This window comes from Symphalangus syndactylus, chromosome 22 (assembly GCF_028878055.3).
Source record: "Symphalangus syndactylus isolate Jambi chromosome 22, NHGRI_mSymSyn1-v2.1_pri, whole genome shotgun sequence".
Classification (NCBI taxonomy): Eukaryota; Metazoa; Chordata; class Mammalia; order Primates; family Hylobatidae; genus Symphalangus; species Symphalangus syndactylus.
The window spans coordinates 43726581-43749031 of NC_072444.2; the positions used below are offsets into that span (position 1 = coordinate 43726581).

Genomic DNA, 22451 nt, shown 5'->3' on the forward strand with positions numbered 1-22451 from the left:
TCTTAGTTAATAAATTGATATTGACGTTTGTTAATCTGATACCCACTCTAGTATTCTCTCCATTAAATATTGCTTTTTGCAAATGAGAGGATCAAGTAGTGAGATACGATGTTTTTGCAATGAGAGTTACTTGTTCCTTGGAAGCAAAGAAGGACAGTGCAGAACTGATAAAACAAGGTTTGTTTGGAAGCAGTCAAATTGGAGACCAAATGATGTAGATTTTGTTATGTATGCAAGAAGATCTCAGAGGGAAAGCTGCAGAGATTTCTTGGTCAGTAGATTGGGAGCAAGCTTGAGTACTTGCATCATTTAAGGGCTCAATCAAGAAAACAGAGCTACTATGATATTATGGAATAAGGGATTTAGGAAAGGAATAGGACTTCATACAGCTGTGGGAGAAACTCCAGAAGTCAGAGGCTATAGGGCAGGTCAGAGAAAAGCAACTATTCAGTCTCTTTGAAGCAGTTGTGCAGTGGTCAACTAAGCGTTTACAGGTGAATCTGAGAAGCCAGGTATGCCCAGCTGCTGGAGTGGGACCACACACTGGAGCTGATAAAAAGTCTGTGGAGAGTTGTCATCTCTGCATAGCTGCCTCTTTTGTGGTCCTCAGTCAAGCTTTTGGTGGTGAACCTGGGGTTGCTGTTTGGTCAGCAGAGTTGGCAATCAAGAAGAGGAGCTGTGTACAGAGCAGAGGAGAGCTGAGACATGGCGCAGTCGGCTGGCAACTGCAGCTCTATCTAACCATACTCTTCAGAAAGTCTTTTGCTCTTTGGGCCACCTACCCTATGGAAAGAGGATTCTGGGAAATGTAGTTTGGATGTAACCAGGTTGACCCAGTATAAACTGCCGCAGCAGTTAAGGATGAAAAAAACCACAGTGGGGGATGTTAAAGTTGTGGGAGTCCACAGTGATGTTTTATAGATCAAAGCTCATACAAATGTGAGAGAGCAAGTTGCTTAAGCTCTCTAAGCCCACTTACTCCTCTGTGAAACAGGGAAATGATAGCTACCTTATGGGATTGTTGTAAGGATTAAATGAAATGTAAAATACTTAAGAGTGTCTGCTCAGTGCAAGCCATTATAAATGGTAGCTTTTTTTTTTTTTTTTTTTCGAGGCAGAGTTTCACTCTGTCACCCAGGCTGGAGTGCAGTGGCACGATCTCGGCTCACTGCAACCTCTGCCTCCTGGGCTCAAGCCTCAGCCTCCCAAGTAGCAGGGATTACAGGCATGTGCCACCACGCCCGGCTAATTTTTGTAGTTTTAGTAGAGACAGGGCTTTGCCATGTTGGCCAGGCCGGTCTCAAACTCCTGACCTCAGGTGATCTGCCCGCCTTGGCCTCCCAAAGTGCTAGGATTACAGGTGTGAGCCACTGCGCCTGGTCAATAGTAGCTTTTATTAGTAGTCATTGCAGTGGTAATGAGAAGAGATTGAGAAATAGGAGGGGTATATTTTTAAAGATGAGGGGAAAGGTGGAGGGAAAAGAAGATGAGTGCAGAATAAAGTAGAAGACATAGTTCCTATATTTGAGGTTATTGTAGTCTAGTGGCAGAGAGCATATGTAAAAATATGGAATAGTTAGGAAACTGTTCTATGAGGTAATATCCTTTCAGAAAGGTGATTATGTGATGAGTGGAGAGATGGCAAGTGCTGTCATTACAGTGTAGCCAGGGTTAGGTGGTAATGTATGTGAAATGCCTAGCACATCGTCTGACAGTCCACAGATGATAATTCTTTTCCATTATCATTTATACATGGAAAGATGACGAGGTGAAGAGGACAGGGAGGGCCTAAGCTGGGCCCTTGAAAGATGGTTTGGACAAGTAGAAAAAAGGAAGCATTTCAGACAGCACAGAGACAAAAAGTAGCTATCAATAAGGCACATGGAACACTTCATAGTATAGCTCAGAACCTATTGACTCCTACTCTTTGCTTTTTTTGATTATCTGTTTGCTTCTTTTGGTTATCTGAATTGTTTCCTGGGTAAATTGTTTTGAGATGCAAATTAGTAGTAAGATTTACTAAAGAGGAGGGGGGAGATGGGTATTCAAGGGATGAGCAGAAATCAAGGACCAGGAAGGGGGCTCTATTAATAGCAAGTCCTTTGAGAAAAGCAGATAGGTTAGATTGACTGAAACATATGTGTGCTATATTATGTTATGGTTGTGAGAGTCAAATTTGCGATTTATTTAAGATGTTTGGTAATAGGCTAGCTACGTGCAAAGTACTGTTAGGTGCTGTCGGAGATAGATACCTAGGTAGTGTTTCCTGGCCGGGCTCGGTGGCTCATGCCTGTAATCCCAGTACTTTGGAGGCTGAGGCAGGAGGATCACTTGAGGCCAGGGGTTCAAGACCAGCCTGGGAAACATAGCAAGACCCCATCTCTACTAAAAATTGAAAAATTAGCCAGGCATGATGGTGTGTGCCTGTAGTCCTAGCTACTCAGGAGGCTGAGGTAGGAGGATTGCTTAAGCCAGGCTAGGTGACAGAGTTAGACTCTGTCTCTAAAATAAATAAGTAAATACATTTTTAAAAGGTCTTGTATAATGAAGACAGCCAGCTACACAAATAACATTTTTACAAAGCATGGAATGAAGGGGATTACAGGAATTGATTTGAAGAGAATTGGCTAGTCTTGGGTTTTTGTGTTGGAGTTTGAGGTTCAGGCAACATGTGTTGACTTCAGAATTCTGACTGAGAAGTACTGTGTTTGATATCATTGGGGAGTTTTGCAGTAGAAAGTGTTAAACTCCCATCAGCAAAATATTAATATTTTGTTCAATATGAACTGATTTTGACTGAAGCCTTGGTCATGGTTTTATTATATTAATAAAGTATTAAGGTATAAATTCCGCTTACTTTGGAAGGGTTTTTGATTTTTAGAGGATGTTAGCATTTTATCATTTTTAAAATCAAGATTGGTGAGGAGAGCATATTGGCACGCAGTAAGCATGTGTTAAATGTTGGTTGAAAAAAATAAACAATGAGAGGCAGTGTAATACACAGTTGTCCCTTGGTATCTGCGGGGGATTGGTTCCAGAACCTCGACTCCCACAGATACCAAAATCCCCACATGCTCAACATCTCTCATATAAAATGGAGTAGTATTTGAATGCAACCTACACACGTCCTTCCGTATACTTTAAATTGTCTCTTGATTACTTGTAATACCTAACACAGTGTAAGTGCTGTGTAAATTATTGTTACATGGTATTTTTTGTGTTTTTTTTTTATTGTTGCATTATTTTAAATTAGTTTTCGATCTCCAGTTGGTTGAATCCACACATGCGGAATGTGTAGATAGGGAGGGCCAACTGTAGTGTGTAGAAGTGGATTCTGCCCAGGATTGGGCTCAAATCCTAAACCTAATAAATGTTAGCTATTTTTTAAATGTTCACTCTGCTCTGGTATGATTGTAACAATCATATAAAGTAAATACACTTGTCTCCATTTTTACAGAGGAAACATGGCACTGAGAGCCGTTATTGCTAATTATCGTCCATAAACAGTTGAGTGGTGTTTTCGGTAAACCAATTATGGGTTGTTGCTTTTTTTCTAGTGCCTGGTATCAGGGACAACAGTCAGGGTACATACAGATTGAGAATTTTTTTAAAGTCTAAATTTGTTCTAAGAGCTACCTTCTTTCCTCTTTAAAATAATCTAATATAGAAAAAATTAAGATTTGTAAACATTTGTAAACATTTAAAACAAATTCCCCCGCAGTCTCAGTATTGAGAACTAAGTGGGGTGGGGGAAACCCCTAAGTGTGTATCAACTCAATTTTGTTTAACAAACATTTGCATAATTACTACTATATGCCGGCCTCTTTCTAAGCACTTTATGTTAACTTAAACGTTTAGCTTCCATAGCAATCTTGAGATACTATTATGCCATAAATCTCCATATTACAAGTAAGGAAATCAAGGCAAAGAAAGATTAAGTCATTTGCCTGCGGTCACACACCTGGTAAGTGGCAAATGCTGATTTCAGCCCCAAGCAGTCTGGTTCCACCGTCTGAGCGCTCCTTGCTGTCTTTATTTTTGTAGGTAACATGACCCATTGAGAGAGAAAGTATGGATGAGTAAGAAGGGATCTGTTAAAAATTACAAGTATGTTGTCTGAGTAATACCTTAAAAAGGAGAAAAATCAATTTGCTGCTTAGAGTTGAATACTGCCTTTAACACTGAGCTGTTTGGAGGAAGAGAAGAGAACTGACAGCTGTTAAATAAGGTGTCAGGTGTTTGTGTTAGGTGTTATATATTTTCTTATTCAGCACTTAAAGCAAATCTGTCATATAGTCTCTTCTATCTCCATTTCATAAACAAGGACATGGGTTTGTAATAGCTGAGAGTCACCTGTAACTACCGCTAGGTTTTGAACCCAGATCCCTGTGTGACTCAATACTTTGTGTCCTAAGGAAATATTAAAAACTCAAATTTATTTGCCAAATAAACTACACATTCTTTTGAAATATTAATTCAAGAAATGATAAAACATTTTATCAACTAAAAGACCTTTTAAAACTCGATAAGAGAAAGGAAGCAAATACATCCCAAATGTGATAATTACTAGGACCACAGGGACCACTAGATGAAAATTAGATTTTTCTCTGCCTTTCTGAGGATGTGCAGGCATGTTTACAAATGACTGCCACTTTATGTGGAGTGTTATCATTCAAACAATTTGAGATTACATATGTGCTATGACTATTAAGTTATTAAAACTTAACCAAATTTATTGTATCTATGGAAGTATTATTTGTTTTATTCATTCTAGGAGGCTCTATATTGTTGCTCTTATATTATTAAAATGTTGGGAGAACACTTTTAAAATTCCCTTTAAATTTGATTTTTTTTTTTTTTTTTTTTTTTTTTTTTTTTGAGGCAGAGTCTTGCTCTGTCCCCCAGGCTGAAGTGCAGTGGTGTGATCTCCACCCACTGCAACCTCTGCCTCCCGGGTTCAGGTGATTCTTCTGCCTCAGCCTCCCGAATAGCTGGGACTACGGGCGCCCGCCACCATGCCCAGCTAATTTTTTTATTTTTAGTAGAGACAGGGTTTTACTGTGTTAGCCAGGATGGTCTCGATCTCCTGACCTCATGATCTGCCCACCTTTGCCTCCCAAAGTGCTGGGATTACAGGCTTGAGCCACCGCGCCCTGCCTAAATTTGAATTTTATATGGTTTTGAGTAAATAATAGGGTACAAAGTTCAAACTGTTTGAAACGATACACAGTGAAAGGTCTGAGAACCCTCTCCTCTCTTCCTTTTACTTGCAGCCACCCAATTTTTCTCAGAGGTGACCAGTATTATGTGGGAAATACTTCTTTGAAATTATCTTCAGAATTTCTGAATACTTGGAATTAGGATATATGTAACCAATGATGACAGATTTGATTTTATTTTTTAAAAATTCAGTTCATTTACAGTCTGGCAAACAAAGGAATCATCAGTTTAAGTAATATCTTTTTAAAAAATCAACAGCAAAGCTGTCTGCAGAGTAATGAGATTTGTGGTGTGATTCATAAATTGGCCTAAAATCAATGATCAGAGTTGCAGAGCTAGTAGCATTAAAGAATAATTTTGTAAAATAACTTGAGACAATTAACATACAATAAACTGCACATTTGAAGTATATAATTATGGTAAATTTTGACATATGTGTATAACTGTCAAACTGTCACCCCTAGTTTTGATAGTTATAAATAAGATAGTGAACATATTTATCATCTCTGAAAGTTTGTTCAGGGTCTTTTGTAATTCATCACTGTCTTGCCTCTATCTGTTGTTCCTAGATAACCGATGATCTGCTTTTTTTTTAAACCAGTGATCTGCTTTCTGTCACCATAGATTAGTTTACCTTTTCTAGAATTGTATATAAATGGGGTCATGCAGTATATGTGTGTACTGTTTTTGAAGTGAGGAAGAGTCTAGTTTCTTTCGCTCAGCATAGTTATTTTGAGATTCATCCATATTGCATGTATCAAAAGTTTATTTCTGTTTATTGCTGGATATTATTTATTCTACTGTATGGCTGTACCACAATTTGTTTAACCATTTACCTGGTGATGGACATTTGGGTTTCCACTTTTGGGCTATTACAAATAAATCTGCTAAGAACATTTGTGTACAAGTATATTCGTGTGGATATATGCTTTCATTTTTCTTGAGTAAAATACCAAGGCATTGAATGGGTGGGTCATATGGTAGGTGTATTAGTCCATTCTTGCACTGCTATAAACAAATACCCAAGACTAGATAATTTATAAAGAAAAGAGGTTTAATTGGCTCACAGTTCTGCAGGTTTTATAGGAAGCATGATTTTGGCACCTGCTTAGCTTCTGAGGAGGCCTCAGGAAACTTAAAGTCATGGCAGAAGGCGAAGGGGGAGCCAGCACTTCACATGGCCAGAGCAGGAGGAGGAGAGAGATGGGGGAGGTGCCACACACTTTTAAACGTCCAGATCTCAATAACACCATCAGGAGAACAGCACTAGAGGGATGGTGCTAAACCATTAGAAACCACCCTCATGCTTCAGTCACCTCCCACCAGGCTGCAGCATTGGGGCTTACATTTCAACATGAGATTTGGGTGGAGACACAGATTTAAACCATGTCAGTAGGTGTATGTTTACCTTTGTAAAAAATTGTCAAACATTTCTAAAGTGATTGTACCACTTGACACTCTCATCAATGCAATGTATGATGTTTTGGTTGTACAGCATCCTTGCCAACACTTCAGATGGCCAGTCTTTTCAAATCTCATTTTGTTTCTTTCACTCTTTGAAGGTGAAAAGGAGGGAAGTTTATTTTTTTGAGCAGTTTTAGGTTTATAGAAAAATTGAGTGGAAAGTAGGGAGTTCCCGTATATATTCTCATCCTCTTAACTCCCCTCCTGGTTTCCGCTGTTATTAACATCTTGCGTTAGTGTTGTACCTTTATTATGGGTGATGAGCAAATAATGAGGCATTATTGTAAACTAAAGTCCATAATTTACATTAGAATTAACTCTATTGTACATTATGTGGGTTTTGACAGATGAAGTATAGTGATGTATATCTGCTGTTACATTATCATACAGAATGATTTCACTGCCGTAAAAATCCTCTGTGGTCCACCTGTTCATCCCTGCTCCCCTCCTCCTGAATGCCTGGCAGCCTCTGATCTTTTTACTGTCTCCATAGTTTTGCCGTTTCTGAAGCGTTACGTAGTTGGAGTCAATAGTATCTAGCCTTTTTTATTTTTATTTTTTATTTTTTTGGAGACAGGCTGGAGTGCAGTGGTGGAATCTTGGCTCACTGCAACCTCTGCCTCCCAGGTTCAAGCGATTCTCCTGCCTCAGCCAGTCAAGTAGCTGGGACTACAAGCATGCACCACCATGCCTGGCTCATTTTTGTATTTTTAGTAGAGACTGGTTTTGCCATATTGGCCAGGCTGGTTTCAAACTCCTGACCTCAGGTGATCTGCCTGCCTCGGCCTCCCAAAATGCTGAGATTACAGGTGTCAGCTACTGTGCCCAGCCTCAGATTGGCTTCTTTCACTTAGTAATAAGCATTAAAGATTCCTTCATGACTTTTCTGTGACTTGATAGTTCTTAATATTCCATCATATGGATACGCCACACTTTATCTGCTCACTTCCTTATGAACACCGTGCTTCCAAGTTTTGGCAATTATGAATAAAGCTGCTAATAAAATTCATGCATAGCTTTTTGTATAGATGTAAGTTTTTGACTCATTTGGGTAAATATAAAATATGATTACTGGTTCATATGGTAAGAGTATGTTTAGTTTTGTAAGAAACTGCCACTGTTTTCCAAAGCGGTTGTACCATTTGACATTCTCAACAGTAGTGCATGAGCATTTTAGTTGCACGGTATCCTTACCAACACTTTGGATGGCTAGTCTTTTGTAATCTTGTAGTTTTGATTTGCATTTCCATGATGACTAATGATATTGAGCATCTTATCTTATTGAGCATGGCTTTATTTGCCATTCTTAATGTCTTTTTGGTGAAGTGTGTGTCCTAATCTTATGTTTGTTTGTCTTTTTTTGTTGGGTTGTAAGAGTACTTTACATATGCTAGATATAAATATTTTGTCAGGTATGTGTTTAGTACATTTTTTCTCCTAGTCTGTGGCTTGTGTTTTTATTTTTTTAATGGTGTTTTTTGAAGGGTAAACATTTTTAATTTTTGAAGTTCAATGCATTTTTTTCTTTTAAGATATGTACTGTACTTTTGCTCTTCAAAAGACACCATTAAAAAATGCAAAGAAATCTTTGCCAAAGTCAAGGTCACCATAATTTTTTTCTACAAGTTTTATAGTTTTAGTCCTTATATGTAGGTTTATGATCTATTCTGAGTTAGTTTTTGTCTGTCACGAGGTGAGAGCTGAGGTATCCAGCTGTTGTACCACAATGTATAGAAAAGATTATCCTTTCCCCATTGAATAGCCTTAGCCCTTTAAAAAAACTAACTGGCCATGTATATATGGGTCTGTTTCTAGATAATCTGTTTCATTAACTATTTCTCTACCTGTATGCCAATAACGCACTGTCTTGATTTTATAGCTTTATAATAAGTCTTGAAGTTACATAATTTAAGTTCTCTTCTTCTTTCTCAAACTTGTTTTAGAATTTCTAGGTCCTTCACATTTCCTATTCTGTTCTGTTCTATTCTTCTGTATTCCACAAGGTCACCCTCCCTTGCCCAGGCTGGAGTGCAGTGGCACGATCATCTCTCACTGCAGCCTCAAACTCTTGGGCTCAGCGATCCTCCTGCTTCAGCTTCCTTAGTAGTTGGGACTATAGGAACATGCCACCATGCCCAGCTGATATTTTAATTTTAATTTTTTTGTAGGTATGAGTTCTTGCTATGTTGCCCAGACTGTCAATGTAAATTTTACAATCAGCTTTTCAGTTTTCACAGTATTGCCTGCCAGGATATTTAAGATTTCATTGAATTTTGTAACAACATTGAGTCTTCTCGTCCATGAACATGGCATTTTGTTCAATTTATAGGTCTTTGATTTCTCTTAGCATTCTTTTCTAGTTTTTTAAAGATCTTGTCATTCTTTTGTCAAACTTCTTTTGGAAAATATCTGTTCATGTCCTTTGCCCATGTTTTAATGGGATGATTATTTTATTTTTGTGTGTGTGAAGTTGTCTAAATTCCTTGTAGATTCTGGATATTAGTCCCCATTGGATGTATAGTTTGCAAATATTTTCTCCCACTCTGTAGGTTGTCTGTTTACTCTGTTGATTATTTCTTTTGTGTAGAAGCTTTTTAGTTCAACTAAGTCCCGTCTATTTTTGTTTTTGTTGCTTGTGCTTTTGAGGTTTTAGTCACAAATTCTTTGCCTAGACCAGTGTCCAAAAGAGTTTTAGGTTTTCTTTTCGTAATTTGATAATTTCACATCTTACATTTAGGTCCTTAATCCATCTGGAGTTGTTTTGTGTATATGGTGAGACATAATGATTCAGTTTCATTCTTCTGCGTATGATAGTCCAATTTTCCCAGCACCATAATTGAAAAATTACATGCCTGTAATCCCAACACTTTGGGAGGCCAAAGTGGGAGGATCACCTGAAGCCAAGAGTTTGCAACCAGCCTGAGCAGCAGTGATACACTGTCTTTAAAAATAAAAATAAAAAATTAGGCTAATAAAAAATTAGCCTAAGCCAGGCTCACATGTTTTTTAGCATTTTTTTAGCAATAAATAATTTTTAAATAGAAGTATACATTTTTTAGCCATAATGCCATTGCACACTTAATAGGCTACAGTATATTGTAAACATAACTTTGTATGCACTGCGAAACTAAAAAAAGAAAAAGAAATGCATTTTGTCAGGCTATAGCTGCCATAAACAGTGATCAGATTCTTCTGATTGATTGGAACAAAGTAAATTGAAAACCTTCTGGAAAGGATTCATCATTCTAGGTGCCATTAAGAACATTGGTTCATGGGAGGAGGTAAAAAAATCAACATTAACAGGAGTTTGAAAAAAGCTCATTCAAGCCCTCATGGACAACTTTGAAGGGGTTCAAGACTTCAGAGGAGGAAGTAGCTACAGATTTGATGGAAATAGCAAGAGAACTAGAATTACAAGTGGAGCCTGAAGATGTGACCGAATTGCTGCAATCTCATAAAACTTGGATGGATGAGAAGTTGCTTCTTATGGATAAGCAAACAAAGTGGCTTCTTGAGGTGGAATCTACTCCTGGTGAAGATGCTGCGAACATTGTTGAAATGACAACAAAAGATTTAGAATGTTACATAAACTTACTGGTAAAGCAGCAATAAGCAACTCAGTCAATGAAGGGTTTGGGAGGCTTGATTCCAATTTTGAAAAAAGTTCTATGGTGGGTAAAATTTTATCAAACAGCATCGAATGCTAGAGTAAAATTTTTCATGAAAGGAAGAGTCAGTTGACACGGCAAACTAAATAAAACTGTTGTCTTGTTTTAAGAAATTGCGCTAGTCACCCCAACCTTCAGCAACCACCGCCACCCTTATCAGTCAGGAGCCATTAACATGGAGGCCCTCCAGTGGCAGAAAGATTACAACTCTGAAGGCTCAGATGTTCTTTAACATTCTTTTAGCAATAAATAATTTTAAATTAAGGTACATTGTTTTTTAGACATAATGCCATTGCACACTTAATAGACTACACATTATTGTAAACATAACTTTTATATGCATTGGGAAACAAAAAAATTCACTTTATTATGATGTTTGCCTTATTGCCATCATCTGTAACTGAACCCGCAATATCTGAGGTATACCTTTACTTTAATGATGATGTTTTCTGTCTTCTGGTTTGCATTATTCCTGATGAGAAAGTCTGCTGTCATCCTATTGGCTATTTCTGTATGTATAATGTGTCTTTTAAGCAGTTTGTGATGCACCTTGGTAAAGTGTTTTTCAAGTTTTTTGTGCCTTGGGTTCATAAAGAATTTTGGATCTATGGGTTTATAGTTTCTGTCAAATTCCGTACAGTTATGGCATTTCTTCAAGTATACATTCTATCTTACCCTGCTGTCATTTGGGAACTTCACTTGAATGTATATTAGGCTCCTTTCAGTTTGTCTTAGTGCCCGCTTATGCTCTGTTCATTTTTTGTAGTTGTTTATCGGTTTTATTTTTTGTCATTATTATTGGGTTTACTAATCTTTTTCTCCAATGTCTGATTTACTGTTGTTTATTTCATTCAGTGTAATTTTCATCTTAGGCATTGTATTTTTTATCTGTAAAAATTTCATTTAAAAAACATCTTCCATGCCTCTACTTAGCATCTTCCCTCTATCTGCTTGAACGTATGGAATATAGCTGTGACAACTGTACTAATTCTATCATTTGTGTCATATCTGGGTCTGTTATTATTAGTTCACTGGCTCACATTTTCCTGCCTCTCTTCATATTTGGTACTTTTTGATTCAATACCATATATTATGAATTCTACCTTGTTGGGCACTGGACATTTTTGCATTCTTATATGTTTTGCGAAACAGTTAAATTACTTGGAAACAGATCCTTTGCGTCTTGCTCTTAAGTTTCATTAGGTAGAACCAGGGCAGCATTTAGTTTAGCATAATTTTTCTCTACTTTTGAGACCGCACCATTCTGAGTACACTACCTAGTGTCCTGTGAATTTTGAGGTTTTCCAGTCTGACAGTCTGACAATCATGATGAAATCTTATATGTGAAAGAGATAAAATTAGGGAGTCATTTCCAGAGCCTCATCTCAGTATCTCACTAAATCAGGAAATATATTTGGCTATGTGTAATAAATACAAGGGGTTACCAAATAAGGGATTTACTTTTATCATATAATCATTCTGAAGACTCAAGGTAGGTCATCATGCACTCTTTTTTAACTTACTGCTTTGCCATCCTAAGCATGTGGCCAAGGATTAAAATATCTAACAACTAGTTTTATATAATTTGGAATTTGAAGCTTAGCTCTGTCTAGATTGGAGATACAGATTTGAGGGTTAGTTTATAGGTGATGTTTCCTCAAGAGACTCAATAGAATGAAAAGAGTAGTAGTGCAAGAATGAAACTTCAAATTACACCGGCATTTAATAGCCAGGCAAGGAAGAAGGGATTCTGAAGCAGACTCAGGTGAGATGTGGGAAGTGGGGTGAAGAATGGAGACTCATGAGAGTGCATTGCCATGGAAGCTGTAATGGATATTTATGTTTTTAGCTTACCAGTATTTAAATAGCCTTCTTTTTCTTTTCTTTTTCTTTTTTTTCTTTTTTTTTTTTTTACAGTGGTGGGGATGGGGTCATCCATTGTGTTAGTCTTGGCGGAAGTAGCAGTGTTCTGTAGTATAACCTTTACTGTAGTAGAGTATAACATGAAAAGTAGGGAAGTTGGCCGGGCATGGTGGCTCACGGCTATAATCCCAGCATTTAAGGAGGCCTTGGCAGGTGGATTGCTTGTGCCCAGAAGTTCAAGATCAGCCTGGGCAACATAGCAAAACCCTGTCTCTATAGAAAATACAAAAATTAGCTGGGCATGGTGGTGCATACCTATAGTATCAGCTACTTGGGCAGCTGAGGTGGGAGTATCACTTGAGCCCAGGAGGTGACGGCTGCAGTGAGCCATGATTGTGCCACTGCACTCTAGCCTGGGTGACAAAAAGCAAGACCCTGTCTCAAAAAAGAAAAAAAAAAAAAGTAGGGAAGTCAAGATTATATGAAGTAAGCCATGGCAAGGACTTTGGAATTTATTCAAAGTAGAGAAATAATCATTTCCACTCATTTTTCAAAGGAAAGAAAAGTACCCTTTTTAGTGTAGAAACCCAGCAGACAAAATCTTTTTTTTTTTTGTCTGCTGGGTTTCTACACTAAAAAGGGTACTTTTCTTTCCTTTGAAAAATGAGTGGAAATGATTATTTTTTGGAGATGGTGTGTTGAAACTAAGTAACTCATTCCTCATCACACTTTTCATTCACTAGCTTTAGCATTTGTTGATTTTTCTTGGTTGAATTATTACTTAATTATTTCTATTGATGATTGCTGAATGGTGGTCTTTCTAATTTTATTACATTCATTAGTTGACATTCTACTGTAAGAAAAAGCTTTCTCTTCCTCCCATTGTTGATTTATTTGTTTGTTTTTGTTTTTATGGACTCATGGTTTTCTTCTTTCTTTCTTTTTTTTTTTTTTTGTTTTTGTTTTTGTTTCAGGAGATGGGATCTTGCCATGTCGCCCTGGTGGGATACAAACTCCTGGGCTGAAGTGATCCTCCTGCCTCAGTCTCCTGAGTAGCTGAGATTATAGCTATTGGGCCCAACTTCATTGTTTCATTTTTCTATTCAGTGGGCCTGTAGTCCAACATTATTTTTATTTTGATGCTCAAATTGTCCCACATTTGATTAGTGAATCCCCTTCAAGTTGTGCCTGTGGCCTTTTGACATGTCCCCATAATCTTTATGTACTTTCTTTCTGGTTCAATGAGATGTTTTAGGCTCATTTTGCAATTACCTCCTCTGAATCAGCTGTATCTCAGTCATACTCTGATTCCTCAGCCGTACAGTGGGGATTGGTACTTGCAGACATCAGGGCAGCATGGCAAAACTCCATCTCTACAGAAAATTAGCTGGGCGTGGTAGCAAATGCTGTAGGCTGAGGTGGAAGAATTGCTTAAGCCCGGGAGGTTGAGGCTGCAGTGAGCCGTGATAGTACCACTGCACATCAGCCTGGGTGACCATGCAAGACCCTGTCTCAGAAAACAAAACAAAACCACCTGAAAAATTTGGTTGAGAATTTAAATTTTTATTGAAAGAAATATACTAAATAAAACTTCCCCAACCACTTTGTGACTTTCTCTGTGTGCATATGTATGGCAGGAGAATTTCCTATTCCAGCTAGCTGTTTCCTCAAAAGGTAAATTGGAGTGATAATGGCATTATGGAAAGTTTACTTGAGTCAGAAATAAGAAACAGGTATTCAAGTCTTAGCTTTGTCCAGCTTTATAAATTATATTATCTTTTTGGCTCTCAGATTTTAAAATAAGATGTTTAGACTAGCTGTTTTCTTCTCAGCTGTTTAAAATTTAGTCTTATATTTGTCTTGATTAAAAGTCCTAAAAACTGAGGTAATATAGTGGTTGCTCTTGAAATGGTACTGATAGGCATGATGAAAGGAGCACTTTTCTCGAGGCCAGGCTGGATGGCCTGTAATCCCAACACTTTGAGAGGCCGAGGCAGGAGGATTGCTTGAGCCCCGGTGTTTGAGACCAGCCTGGGCAACACAGTGAGATGCCATATCCACAAAAAAAAAAAAAAAAAAAACTAGCCAGGCATGATGCGTACTTGTAGTCCCAGCTACTTGAGAGGCTGCAGCAAGAGGATCGCTTGAGTCGGGGAAGTTGAGGCTGCCGCAGGCGGTGATCATGCCACTGCACTCTAACCTGGACAACAAAGTGAGACCTTGTCTCAAAAAAAAAAAAAAAAAAAGAAAGAAACACTTTCATGTTTTATGTTATATTCTGTTACTAATTTTTACATTTTTTCTTTGATAATTCCTTGTTACTTGGCATTTGAAAATAATATAACTAAAAAGAAATTAAAGTTGTCAGTGCTTACAAAATGGCAGCATGCAAGGATAACATGGTTGTTTTTGTAAAAATTTGAATTAGTTGCTAATACTTGAAATTGGGGAGATCTCACATTAAAATTTGGATTAGGGCTTTTTGGAAAACCAGCATATCTGATAATACTGAGCCCGAACTTCTGTAGCAGCTATTGACTGGAGCTGAGGCAGTTGCTTCTCTAGGTGAGCAAATGATCTCTAGTTATTCATAGAACCTGCCACTTCTATTTTGATTCCTTCCTTTCTCCCTTCCTTCCTTTTTCAGATATAATTTGCATACTATGAAATTCACCCTTTTAAATACTACAATTCAGTAATCTTTCATTTATTCACAAAGTTGTGCAACCATCACCACTGCCTAACTCCAGAACATTTCCTCATCCCCCAAAAGATACTTCATACTCATTCACAGTCATTCCCCATTTCCCATACCCTGGCTTTAGGAAATCACTAATCTACTTTCAGTCTCTGTAGATTTGCTATTCTAGACATTTCATGTAAGTGGAATATGGGACTTTTTAAAAATCTGGCTTATTCCACTTAGCATAAATTTGTCCATGTTGGAGCATGGTACTTTATTCTTTTTAATGACTGAATTTTTTTTATTTATTTATTTATTTATTTATTTATTTATTTATTTATTGGAGATGGAGTCTCACTCTGTTGTCCAGGCTGGAGTGTAGTGGCGTGATCTGGGCTCACTGCAACATCTGCCTCCCATGTTCAAGCGATTCTCCTGCCTCAGCCTCCTGAGTAGCTGGGATTACAGGCTGCTGCCACCACGCCCGGCTAATTTTTGTATTTTTAGTAGAGATAGGGTTTCACCACGTTGGCCAGACTGGTCTCAAACTCCTGACCTCAAGTGATCCAACCACCTCAGCTTCCCAAAGTGCTGGGATTACAGATGTAATCTGTAAGCCACCACACATGGTCAATAATATTTCATCATATGGATATAGGACATGTTTATCTCTTCATCAGTTGATGGACATTTGTATTCTTATGAATAGTGCTGCATTGAATGTACAGGGTTTTGTGTGGTTGTATGCTTTCGGTTCTCTTGGGTATATACAATAGAAGCGGAAACAGTGGCTCGTATTTCTTCACATCTTCATTACCACCTGTCATTGTCTGTCTTTTTGATTATAGCCATCCTACTGGATGTGAGGTAGTATGTCATTTTGATTTTTATTGGCATTTCCCTGATGACAGATGATATTGAGCATCTTTATTTTTCTTTTTCAGTATTGTTGTGGCTATTCAGGGCCTATTTCAGTTTCATATGAATTTAAGGATCAGCTTTTCCATTTCTGCTAAAAGAGGCCATTGGAATTTTGATAGAGAGTTCATTGAATCTGTAGATAACTTTGGGAGTATTGATATCTTAAAAATATTGTTTTCCCATTCATGAATATGGGATGTCTTTCTGTATATTTAGGTCTACTTTAATTTCTTTCAACAGTGTTTTGTAGTTTTTAGGGTGCAAGCTGCATTTTTTTGTTGTTGTTAAATATGTTCCTAAGTACTTTATTTTTTTGGTGCTATTATAAATGAAATTGATTTCTTAATTTTATTTCCAGAATGTTTATTGCTAATGTATAGAAATATAATTGATTTTTGAATGTTGACGTTGTATCCTGCATCTGTGCTGAACGTGTTTATTGGTTCTAATACTGTTTTTGTTAATTTCTTACGATTTCCTGTATCTAAGATTATGTCACTTGCAAATGGGTATAGTTTTACTTCTTATCCAATCTGAATTCCGTTTATTTCATTTTCTTGCCTCATCTTCTGACTAGAACCTCTAGTACAATATTAAATAGATGTGTGGCAAGAGTGGACATCCCTGTATTGTTCCTGGCCTTACTGGGAATGTGTCCTGTTTTTCACCATGAAGTTTTTCACCATAATCAACTTGATTATGTCCTCTTCTGTTTGTTATCTTTTGAGTGTAAAAGGGTGTTGAATTTTGGCACGTTTTCTGTATGTTTTGAGATGATTTGGTTTTTGTTCTTTTTTTTTTTTTCTTTTTTTCCTTGAGACAGAGTCTCACTCTGTCGCACAGGCTAGACTATAGTGCAGCATGAGCTCTGCTCGCTGCCAACCTCTGCCTCCCGGGTTCAAGGGATTCTCCTGCCTCAGCCTCCCAGGTAGCTGGGATTATAGGTGCCCATCACCATGCCTGGCTAATTTTTGTATTTTTAGTAGAGGCCAGGGTTTCACCATGTTGGCCAGGCTGGTTTCGAACTCCTGACCTCAGGTGATCTGCGTGCCTCAGCCTCCCAAAGTGCTGGGATTACAGGCATGAGCCACTGTGCCTGGCTGGTTTTTGTTATTTGTTTTGTTAATGTGGTTTTTTACATTGATTGGATTTTATGTGCTGAACCAACCTTGATTTTGTTGGATATATCCCAAATGTGCATGGTATATAATTTGTTTTTTAATGTTCTAGGTTAGGTTTGCCAGTATTTTATTGAGGATTTTTGCATCTATATTGATGAGATATTGATCTTTAGTTTTCTCATCTTGTGATGGCTTTGTCTGGTTTTGTTATTGGAGTAATACTGGCTTCACAATGAATTGGGAAGTGTTCCTTCTATTTTTTTTTTTTTTTTGAACAGTTTTTGTAAATTCTGTAAGTGTTTGAAGTGATCTGGTCCAGGGCTTTTATTTGTGAGAAATTTTTCTTTTCTAATTTAGTCTTTTTACTTTTTATAGGTCTGTTCAAATTCTTAATTTCTTCTTGATGAGTCAATTTGGGTAGTTTCTTTTTAGGAATTTGTCTATGTCGTTTAAGTCATTAATTTGTTGATGTATAGTTGTTAACAGTATTCTCTTATCCTTTTTATTTCTGAAAGGTTGGTGTAATGCTCCCTTTTTAATTCTTGAATTTAGTTATCTGTGTTTTCCCTCTTCTTTTTTTGATTAGTCTAGCTAAAAGTTTGTTAGTTTTCTTGATCTTTTCAAAGGGCCAATTTTTGTTTTATTGATTTTTTTAAATTTCAGTGATATTTTTATTTTCTACTCCCTATTCCTTTAGCTTGTTTCAGATTTAAATTATTCCTCATCTTCTAGTATTTTAAGGTCAAAGGTTAGGTTATTGATTTGACATCCTTCTTGTTTGTCAATGTAAATATTTACAGTTATAAATTTTATCTTTAGATGCATCCAATAAATTTTGTTTTGATGTGTTTTCATTTTTGTTTATCTCAAAGTATTTTCTAATTTTCCTTATGCCTTCTAGTGACCCACTGATTATTTTTGAGTATGTTTTTTAATTTTCACATATTTGTGAATTTTCCAGATATCCTTATGTTGCCAATTTCTAATTTTATTGCATTTTTGTCAGGGAACACACTTTGTGTGATTTCAATCCATGTAGTTACTGAGATTTGTTTTATTACCTAATATTTGGTCTGTTTTGGAAATGTTCTATATGTATTTGAGAAGAATGTATATTCTGCTGTTTTGAGGTTGATTATTCTGTAGGTGTTTGTTAAGCCTAGTAGTTTATAGTGTTGTACAAGTCTTGTATTTCCTCATTGGTTTTCTGTCTACTTATTTTATCCGTTATTGAATGCAGGACATTGAAATCTCCAACTTTTATTTTTGAATTATGTGTTTCTTCCTTGAATTTTATACTTTTTTTGCGTTGCGTATTTTGTGACTCTGTTGTTAGGTACATATAAGTTTATAATTGCTATATCTTTTTGATGTATTGGCTATCTTTCATTGTAAAATGCTGTTTGTCACAACAATTTTTGTGTCATAATCTGTTTTGCCTGATAGTGGTGTTGCCACTGCAGGTCTGTTTTGACTACTGTTTGCATAGTGTATCTTTTTCTATCCTTTTACTGTCAACCTATTTTGTCTTTGAATTTAAAATGTGGACCAGGTGTTGTGGTTCGTAGTCACAGCACTTAGGGAGGCCAAACTGGGAGGATCACTTTAGCCCAGGAGCTTGAGACCAGCCTGGGTAATCTGTACAAAATCTTTTACTAAAAATCAGCTGGGTGTGATAGCATGTACCTGTAGTCCCATCTACTCGGGGGTGCTGAGGTGGGAGGATTGCTTGAGCCTGGCAGATCAGGGCTGCAGTGAGCTGTGATCATGCCAGTGCACCTCAGTGTGGGAAAGAGAGCAAGACCCTGCCAAAAAAAAAAAAAAAAAAAAGTGTGTCTGTTGTAGGCAATGTATTCCGGTCAAAATGTTTCGGACCAGAAGTTTTTTGGATTTTTTCATGTTTTGTAATATTTGCATATACATAGTGAGGTATCTTGGGAATGGGACCCAAGTCTAAACATGAGATTCTTTTATGTTTCGTATACATCTTATTCATATAGCTAAAGGTAATTTTATACAATTTTTAAATTGTTTTCAAGACAGGGCCTCGCTCTATCACACAGGCTGGAGTACAATCATAGTGCACTGCAGCCTTGACCTCCCTGGCTCAAGCAGTCTTCCCACTTTAGCCTTCCAGTTAGCTGGGACTACAGGCATGCACCACCACACCTGGCATTTTCTTTTTTAAATCTTTTTTTTTTTTTTGGTAGAAATGGGAGTTTCCCTATGTTGCCCAGGCTGGTCTCAAACTCCTGGGCTCACGTGATCCTCCCACCTTGGCCCCCACAAATTGCTAGTATTATAAGTGTGAGCCACTGTACTAGCCAACAGTATTTTAAATAATTTTGTGTCTGAAACAAAGTTTCTATTTTATTACCCTTGTAGGCCTCTTGCATGGGGGAATTTGGGCATGCATGGAAAAGATATATTGCAGTGGAAGGGGCTGGTAGGATCTTCTCCTGGGGGATGCTGAATAAACTGTGAGTTGTGCATGTGCCTTTTGACTGTGACATATCACATGAGGTCAGGTTTGTGGAATTTTCCATTCATAGTGTCATGTTGGCACTCATATTTTTCATCTTATTTTCTAGTTGACCTGGGGATTACAGTTAACATCTTGTAATAACATAGTTTGAGTTAATATCAGCTTAATTGCAATGGCATACAAACACTTTTTTTTTTTTTTTCCTAGACAGTCTCGCTGTGTCGCCCAGACTGGAGTGCCACAGCTCACTGCAACCTCAACCTCCCAGACTCAAGTGATCCTCCCACCTCAAGCCTCCCAAGTAGCTGGGAACTACAGGCATGCACTACTGCACCCGGCTAATTTTTGTATTTTTTTGTATAGATGGGGTTTCGCCGTGTTGGACAGGCTGGTCTCGAACTCCTGGGCTCAAGCAATCCGCCTGCCTAGGCCTGCCAAAGTGCTGGGATTATGGCATGAGCCACTGCACTTGGTCATAAACACCTTTCTTTTATGTAACTCTATCCTTTCCCTTTCCTGTGTGCTGTTAATATTATGTGAATTATATTATTATATATTGTATACCCAGCAACACAGTTATAATTATTGCTTTATGCAGTTTTTTTTTTAAACCAACATATTAGTTTCCTATTGCTGCTTGTATAGAAAAAGAGTTAATGTAGCGGGCCTGATTGCTTATTTTTGGAAGGCCTGCTTAGGAGTCAGCCTTTGGCTGACACCTGAGAACTTGGATTTCAGGAGGGTTCCTGCCTCCAACTGATAATGGTTTGTACAAACACTATGGTTTATGCTGAATACCTGCTTTTCTTCTGGGAGTCTGGAATTTTGGTATGTGTTAGGCAAGGGGGTGCCCACATGATCAACCTTCAATATAAAACACCTCCCCCTAGCAAAATGTGTAAAGTATTCATATTGTATATTTTTCATTAGTAATATTTATACTGACCTTTTTTTTCTTTTCCTGGCTCCTTTTATGTTTCTTTTTATTAATATGTTAATCTGTTTTATCTTCTCAGGCCATAAAGAATGCTGATGGGAGAACCATTTTCCTAATTTTCAAATTGTTGAGCTATTTGCCATAATGGGTGAGTTCAAACTAAAGGCGTTTTTCAGCTATAATTAAAGGATAGAATGGAAGTGAAAAAACTTTCTCTATTATGTGTTATTATAAACCTTTTTATAAATAAATTTTATGATATAGCAGATTTATGAAATGTTTTATATTTACTTAACAGACTTTTAATTAAAGTACTTTTTGTGTTGCTGTAGTTTTAGAATGATCATTTTATGCATAACACAGTAGGGACATTCAAAATAAGCTGTTAAGATGTGTTGTGATTTGCTTAAAGTCTGATGGCAAGAGAGAAATATAAGATTTCTTTTATCATTCATAGAGCAGCAAATCATTGGTGCTCAGGGAGGGTATGTTATACAACTCTTGGTCGTATATTGTGGTATAATGTTTAAAGACACTAAAGTATGGGAATGGATTGTGTATGTTCAGTTTACATATCATTTTGTTTTCCTCTTTACCTCCTTTTTGTTTTTTCCTTTTCTCCTTTGTGTTAAGAGTTCCAGCATGAGGCAGGGATTAGACAGGAAGACACTAGAAGGAAATGGAGTCATGAATGGCCCACCCTATCCTAAATCAAGAAAAATGGTACTGAGTAGTTGGATGCTAAATTTTGAAACTTAGACTGATCTTGGGATTTAATTCTGACATTTGCTTGCCAGAGTTTGCCTTTATCATACATTTTCTACTTCTTGCTTAACAAAACAAATACATACACACACACACACACACACACACACACACGCACACACACACCCTCATGAAGAACTTATGTTTGCCCATCTGATGAAAGTGGGGGCTAGGACACTTTCACTGTGTGTCATTGTAGCAAGTATGTAAAGCTTAGACTTCACCTCCCTACTTTAAAAATTTTTCTTCCACTTCCTCTTCTGTAGTCATGAGTAGCAGTGCCCCCTTGTAGCCCCAATTCTCCACTCTAGTCAGCCTTACTTTCAGCTCCATATTGGATGTGCTTTTTTACCGAACTCTTTTCAACTTTTCATTTTGGCTGCTGTCACTTGTACTCTATGTATCGATCAGATTTGTTTTTGTCAGCCTCAGATAATACTGCTCTATAGTAGGGCAACATTCATTGCTTAAAAACATATACAAAGGTAGTCGTAGAACACCATGACAGATGTTTGAATTTTTTATTGAGGATGTTCTTCTGTAATTATTTTTCAAATATCACAAATAAGCATATAAGGTATTTAATTCAACATTTCTGATAAAAGATTTTTGAAAAAATTATTTTCCAAACATTTTTTGGTTTTGTGCTCAATTGAATGTCCTTCCAACATGTGTCAGAAACCCATTGGGCTAGGCGTGGTGGCTCATGCCTGTAATCCCAGCACTTTGGGAGGCCGAGTTGGGCAGATCACGAGGTCAGGAGATTGAGACCATCCTGGTAACAGAGTGAAACCCCGTCTCTACTAAAAATACAAAAAAATTAGCCAGGCATGGTGGTGTGAGCCTGTAGTCCCAGCTACTCGGGAGGCTGAGGCAGGAGAATGGTGTGAACCCAGGAGGCAGAGCTTGCAGTGAGCCGAGATCACGCCACTGCACTCCAGCCTGGGCGACAGAGCAAGACTCTGTATCAAAAAAAAGAAACCTATTGTACTTACCCATAAGTACATAGGTGTACTTATGGATAAATAAGTGCCCAGTAGTAATTCTTCAAGCCCGCCAAGGAAGGAAATCAATTAAATTGCCCTTTGTTTTGTATGTCACCTTCCGAATATGGGAACTTCTGTTCAACTGGTCCCACCCTTTTTTACATATATAACAGAAAACCGTACTTATTTTTTTTTCCGTTCTCATTTTTCTTAATAAATAAGTAGGCCGGGTGCAGTGGCTCACACCTGTAATCCCAGCACTTTGGGAGGCCGAGGTGGGCAGATCATGAGGCCAGGAGATCGAGACCAACCTGGCTAACTTGGTAAAACCCCATCTC

General features: G+C 37.5%; 1 protein-coding gene across 1 annotated transcript in view; it reads left to right on the plus strand.

Moving 5' to 3' along the window:
• Window positions 1–22451, plus strand: part of MAP3K2 (mitogen-activated protein kinase kinase kinase 2) — a 101830-nt gene that overhangs the window by 35848 nt on the left and 43531 nt on the right. The window contains exon 2 of the mRNA XM_055262109.2: window positions 20442–20510. Within this exon, the coding sequence (XP_055118084.1) occupies window positions 20507–20510 (4 nt within the window). The 5' untranslated portion in view covers window positions 20442–20506. The remainder of the gene's footprint in view (window positions 1–20441; window positions 20511–22451) is intronic.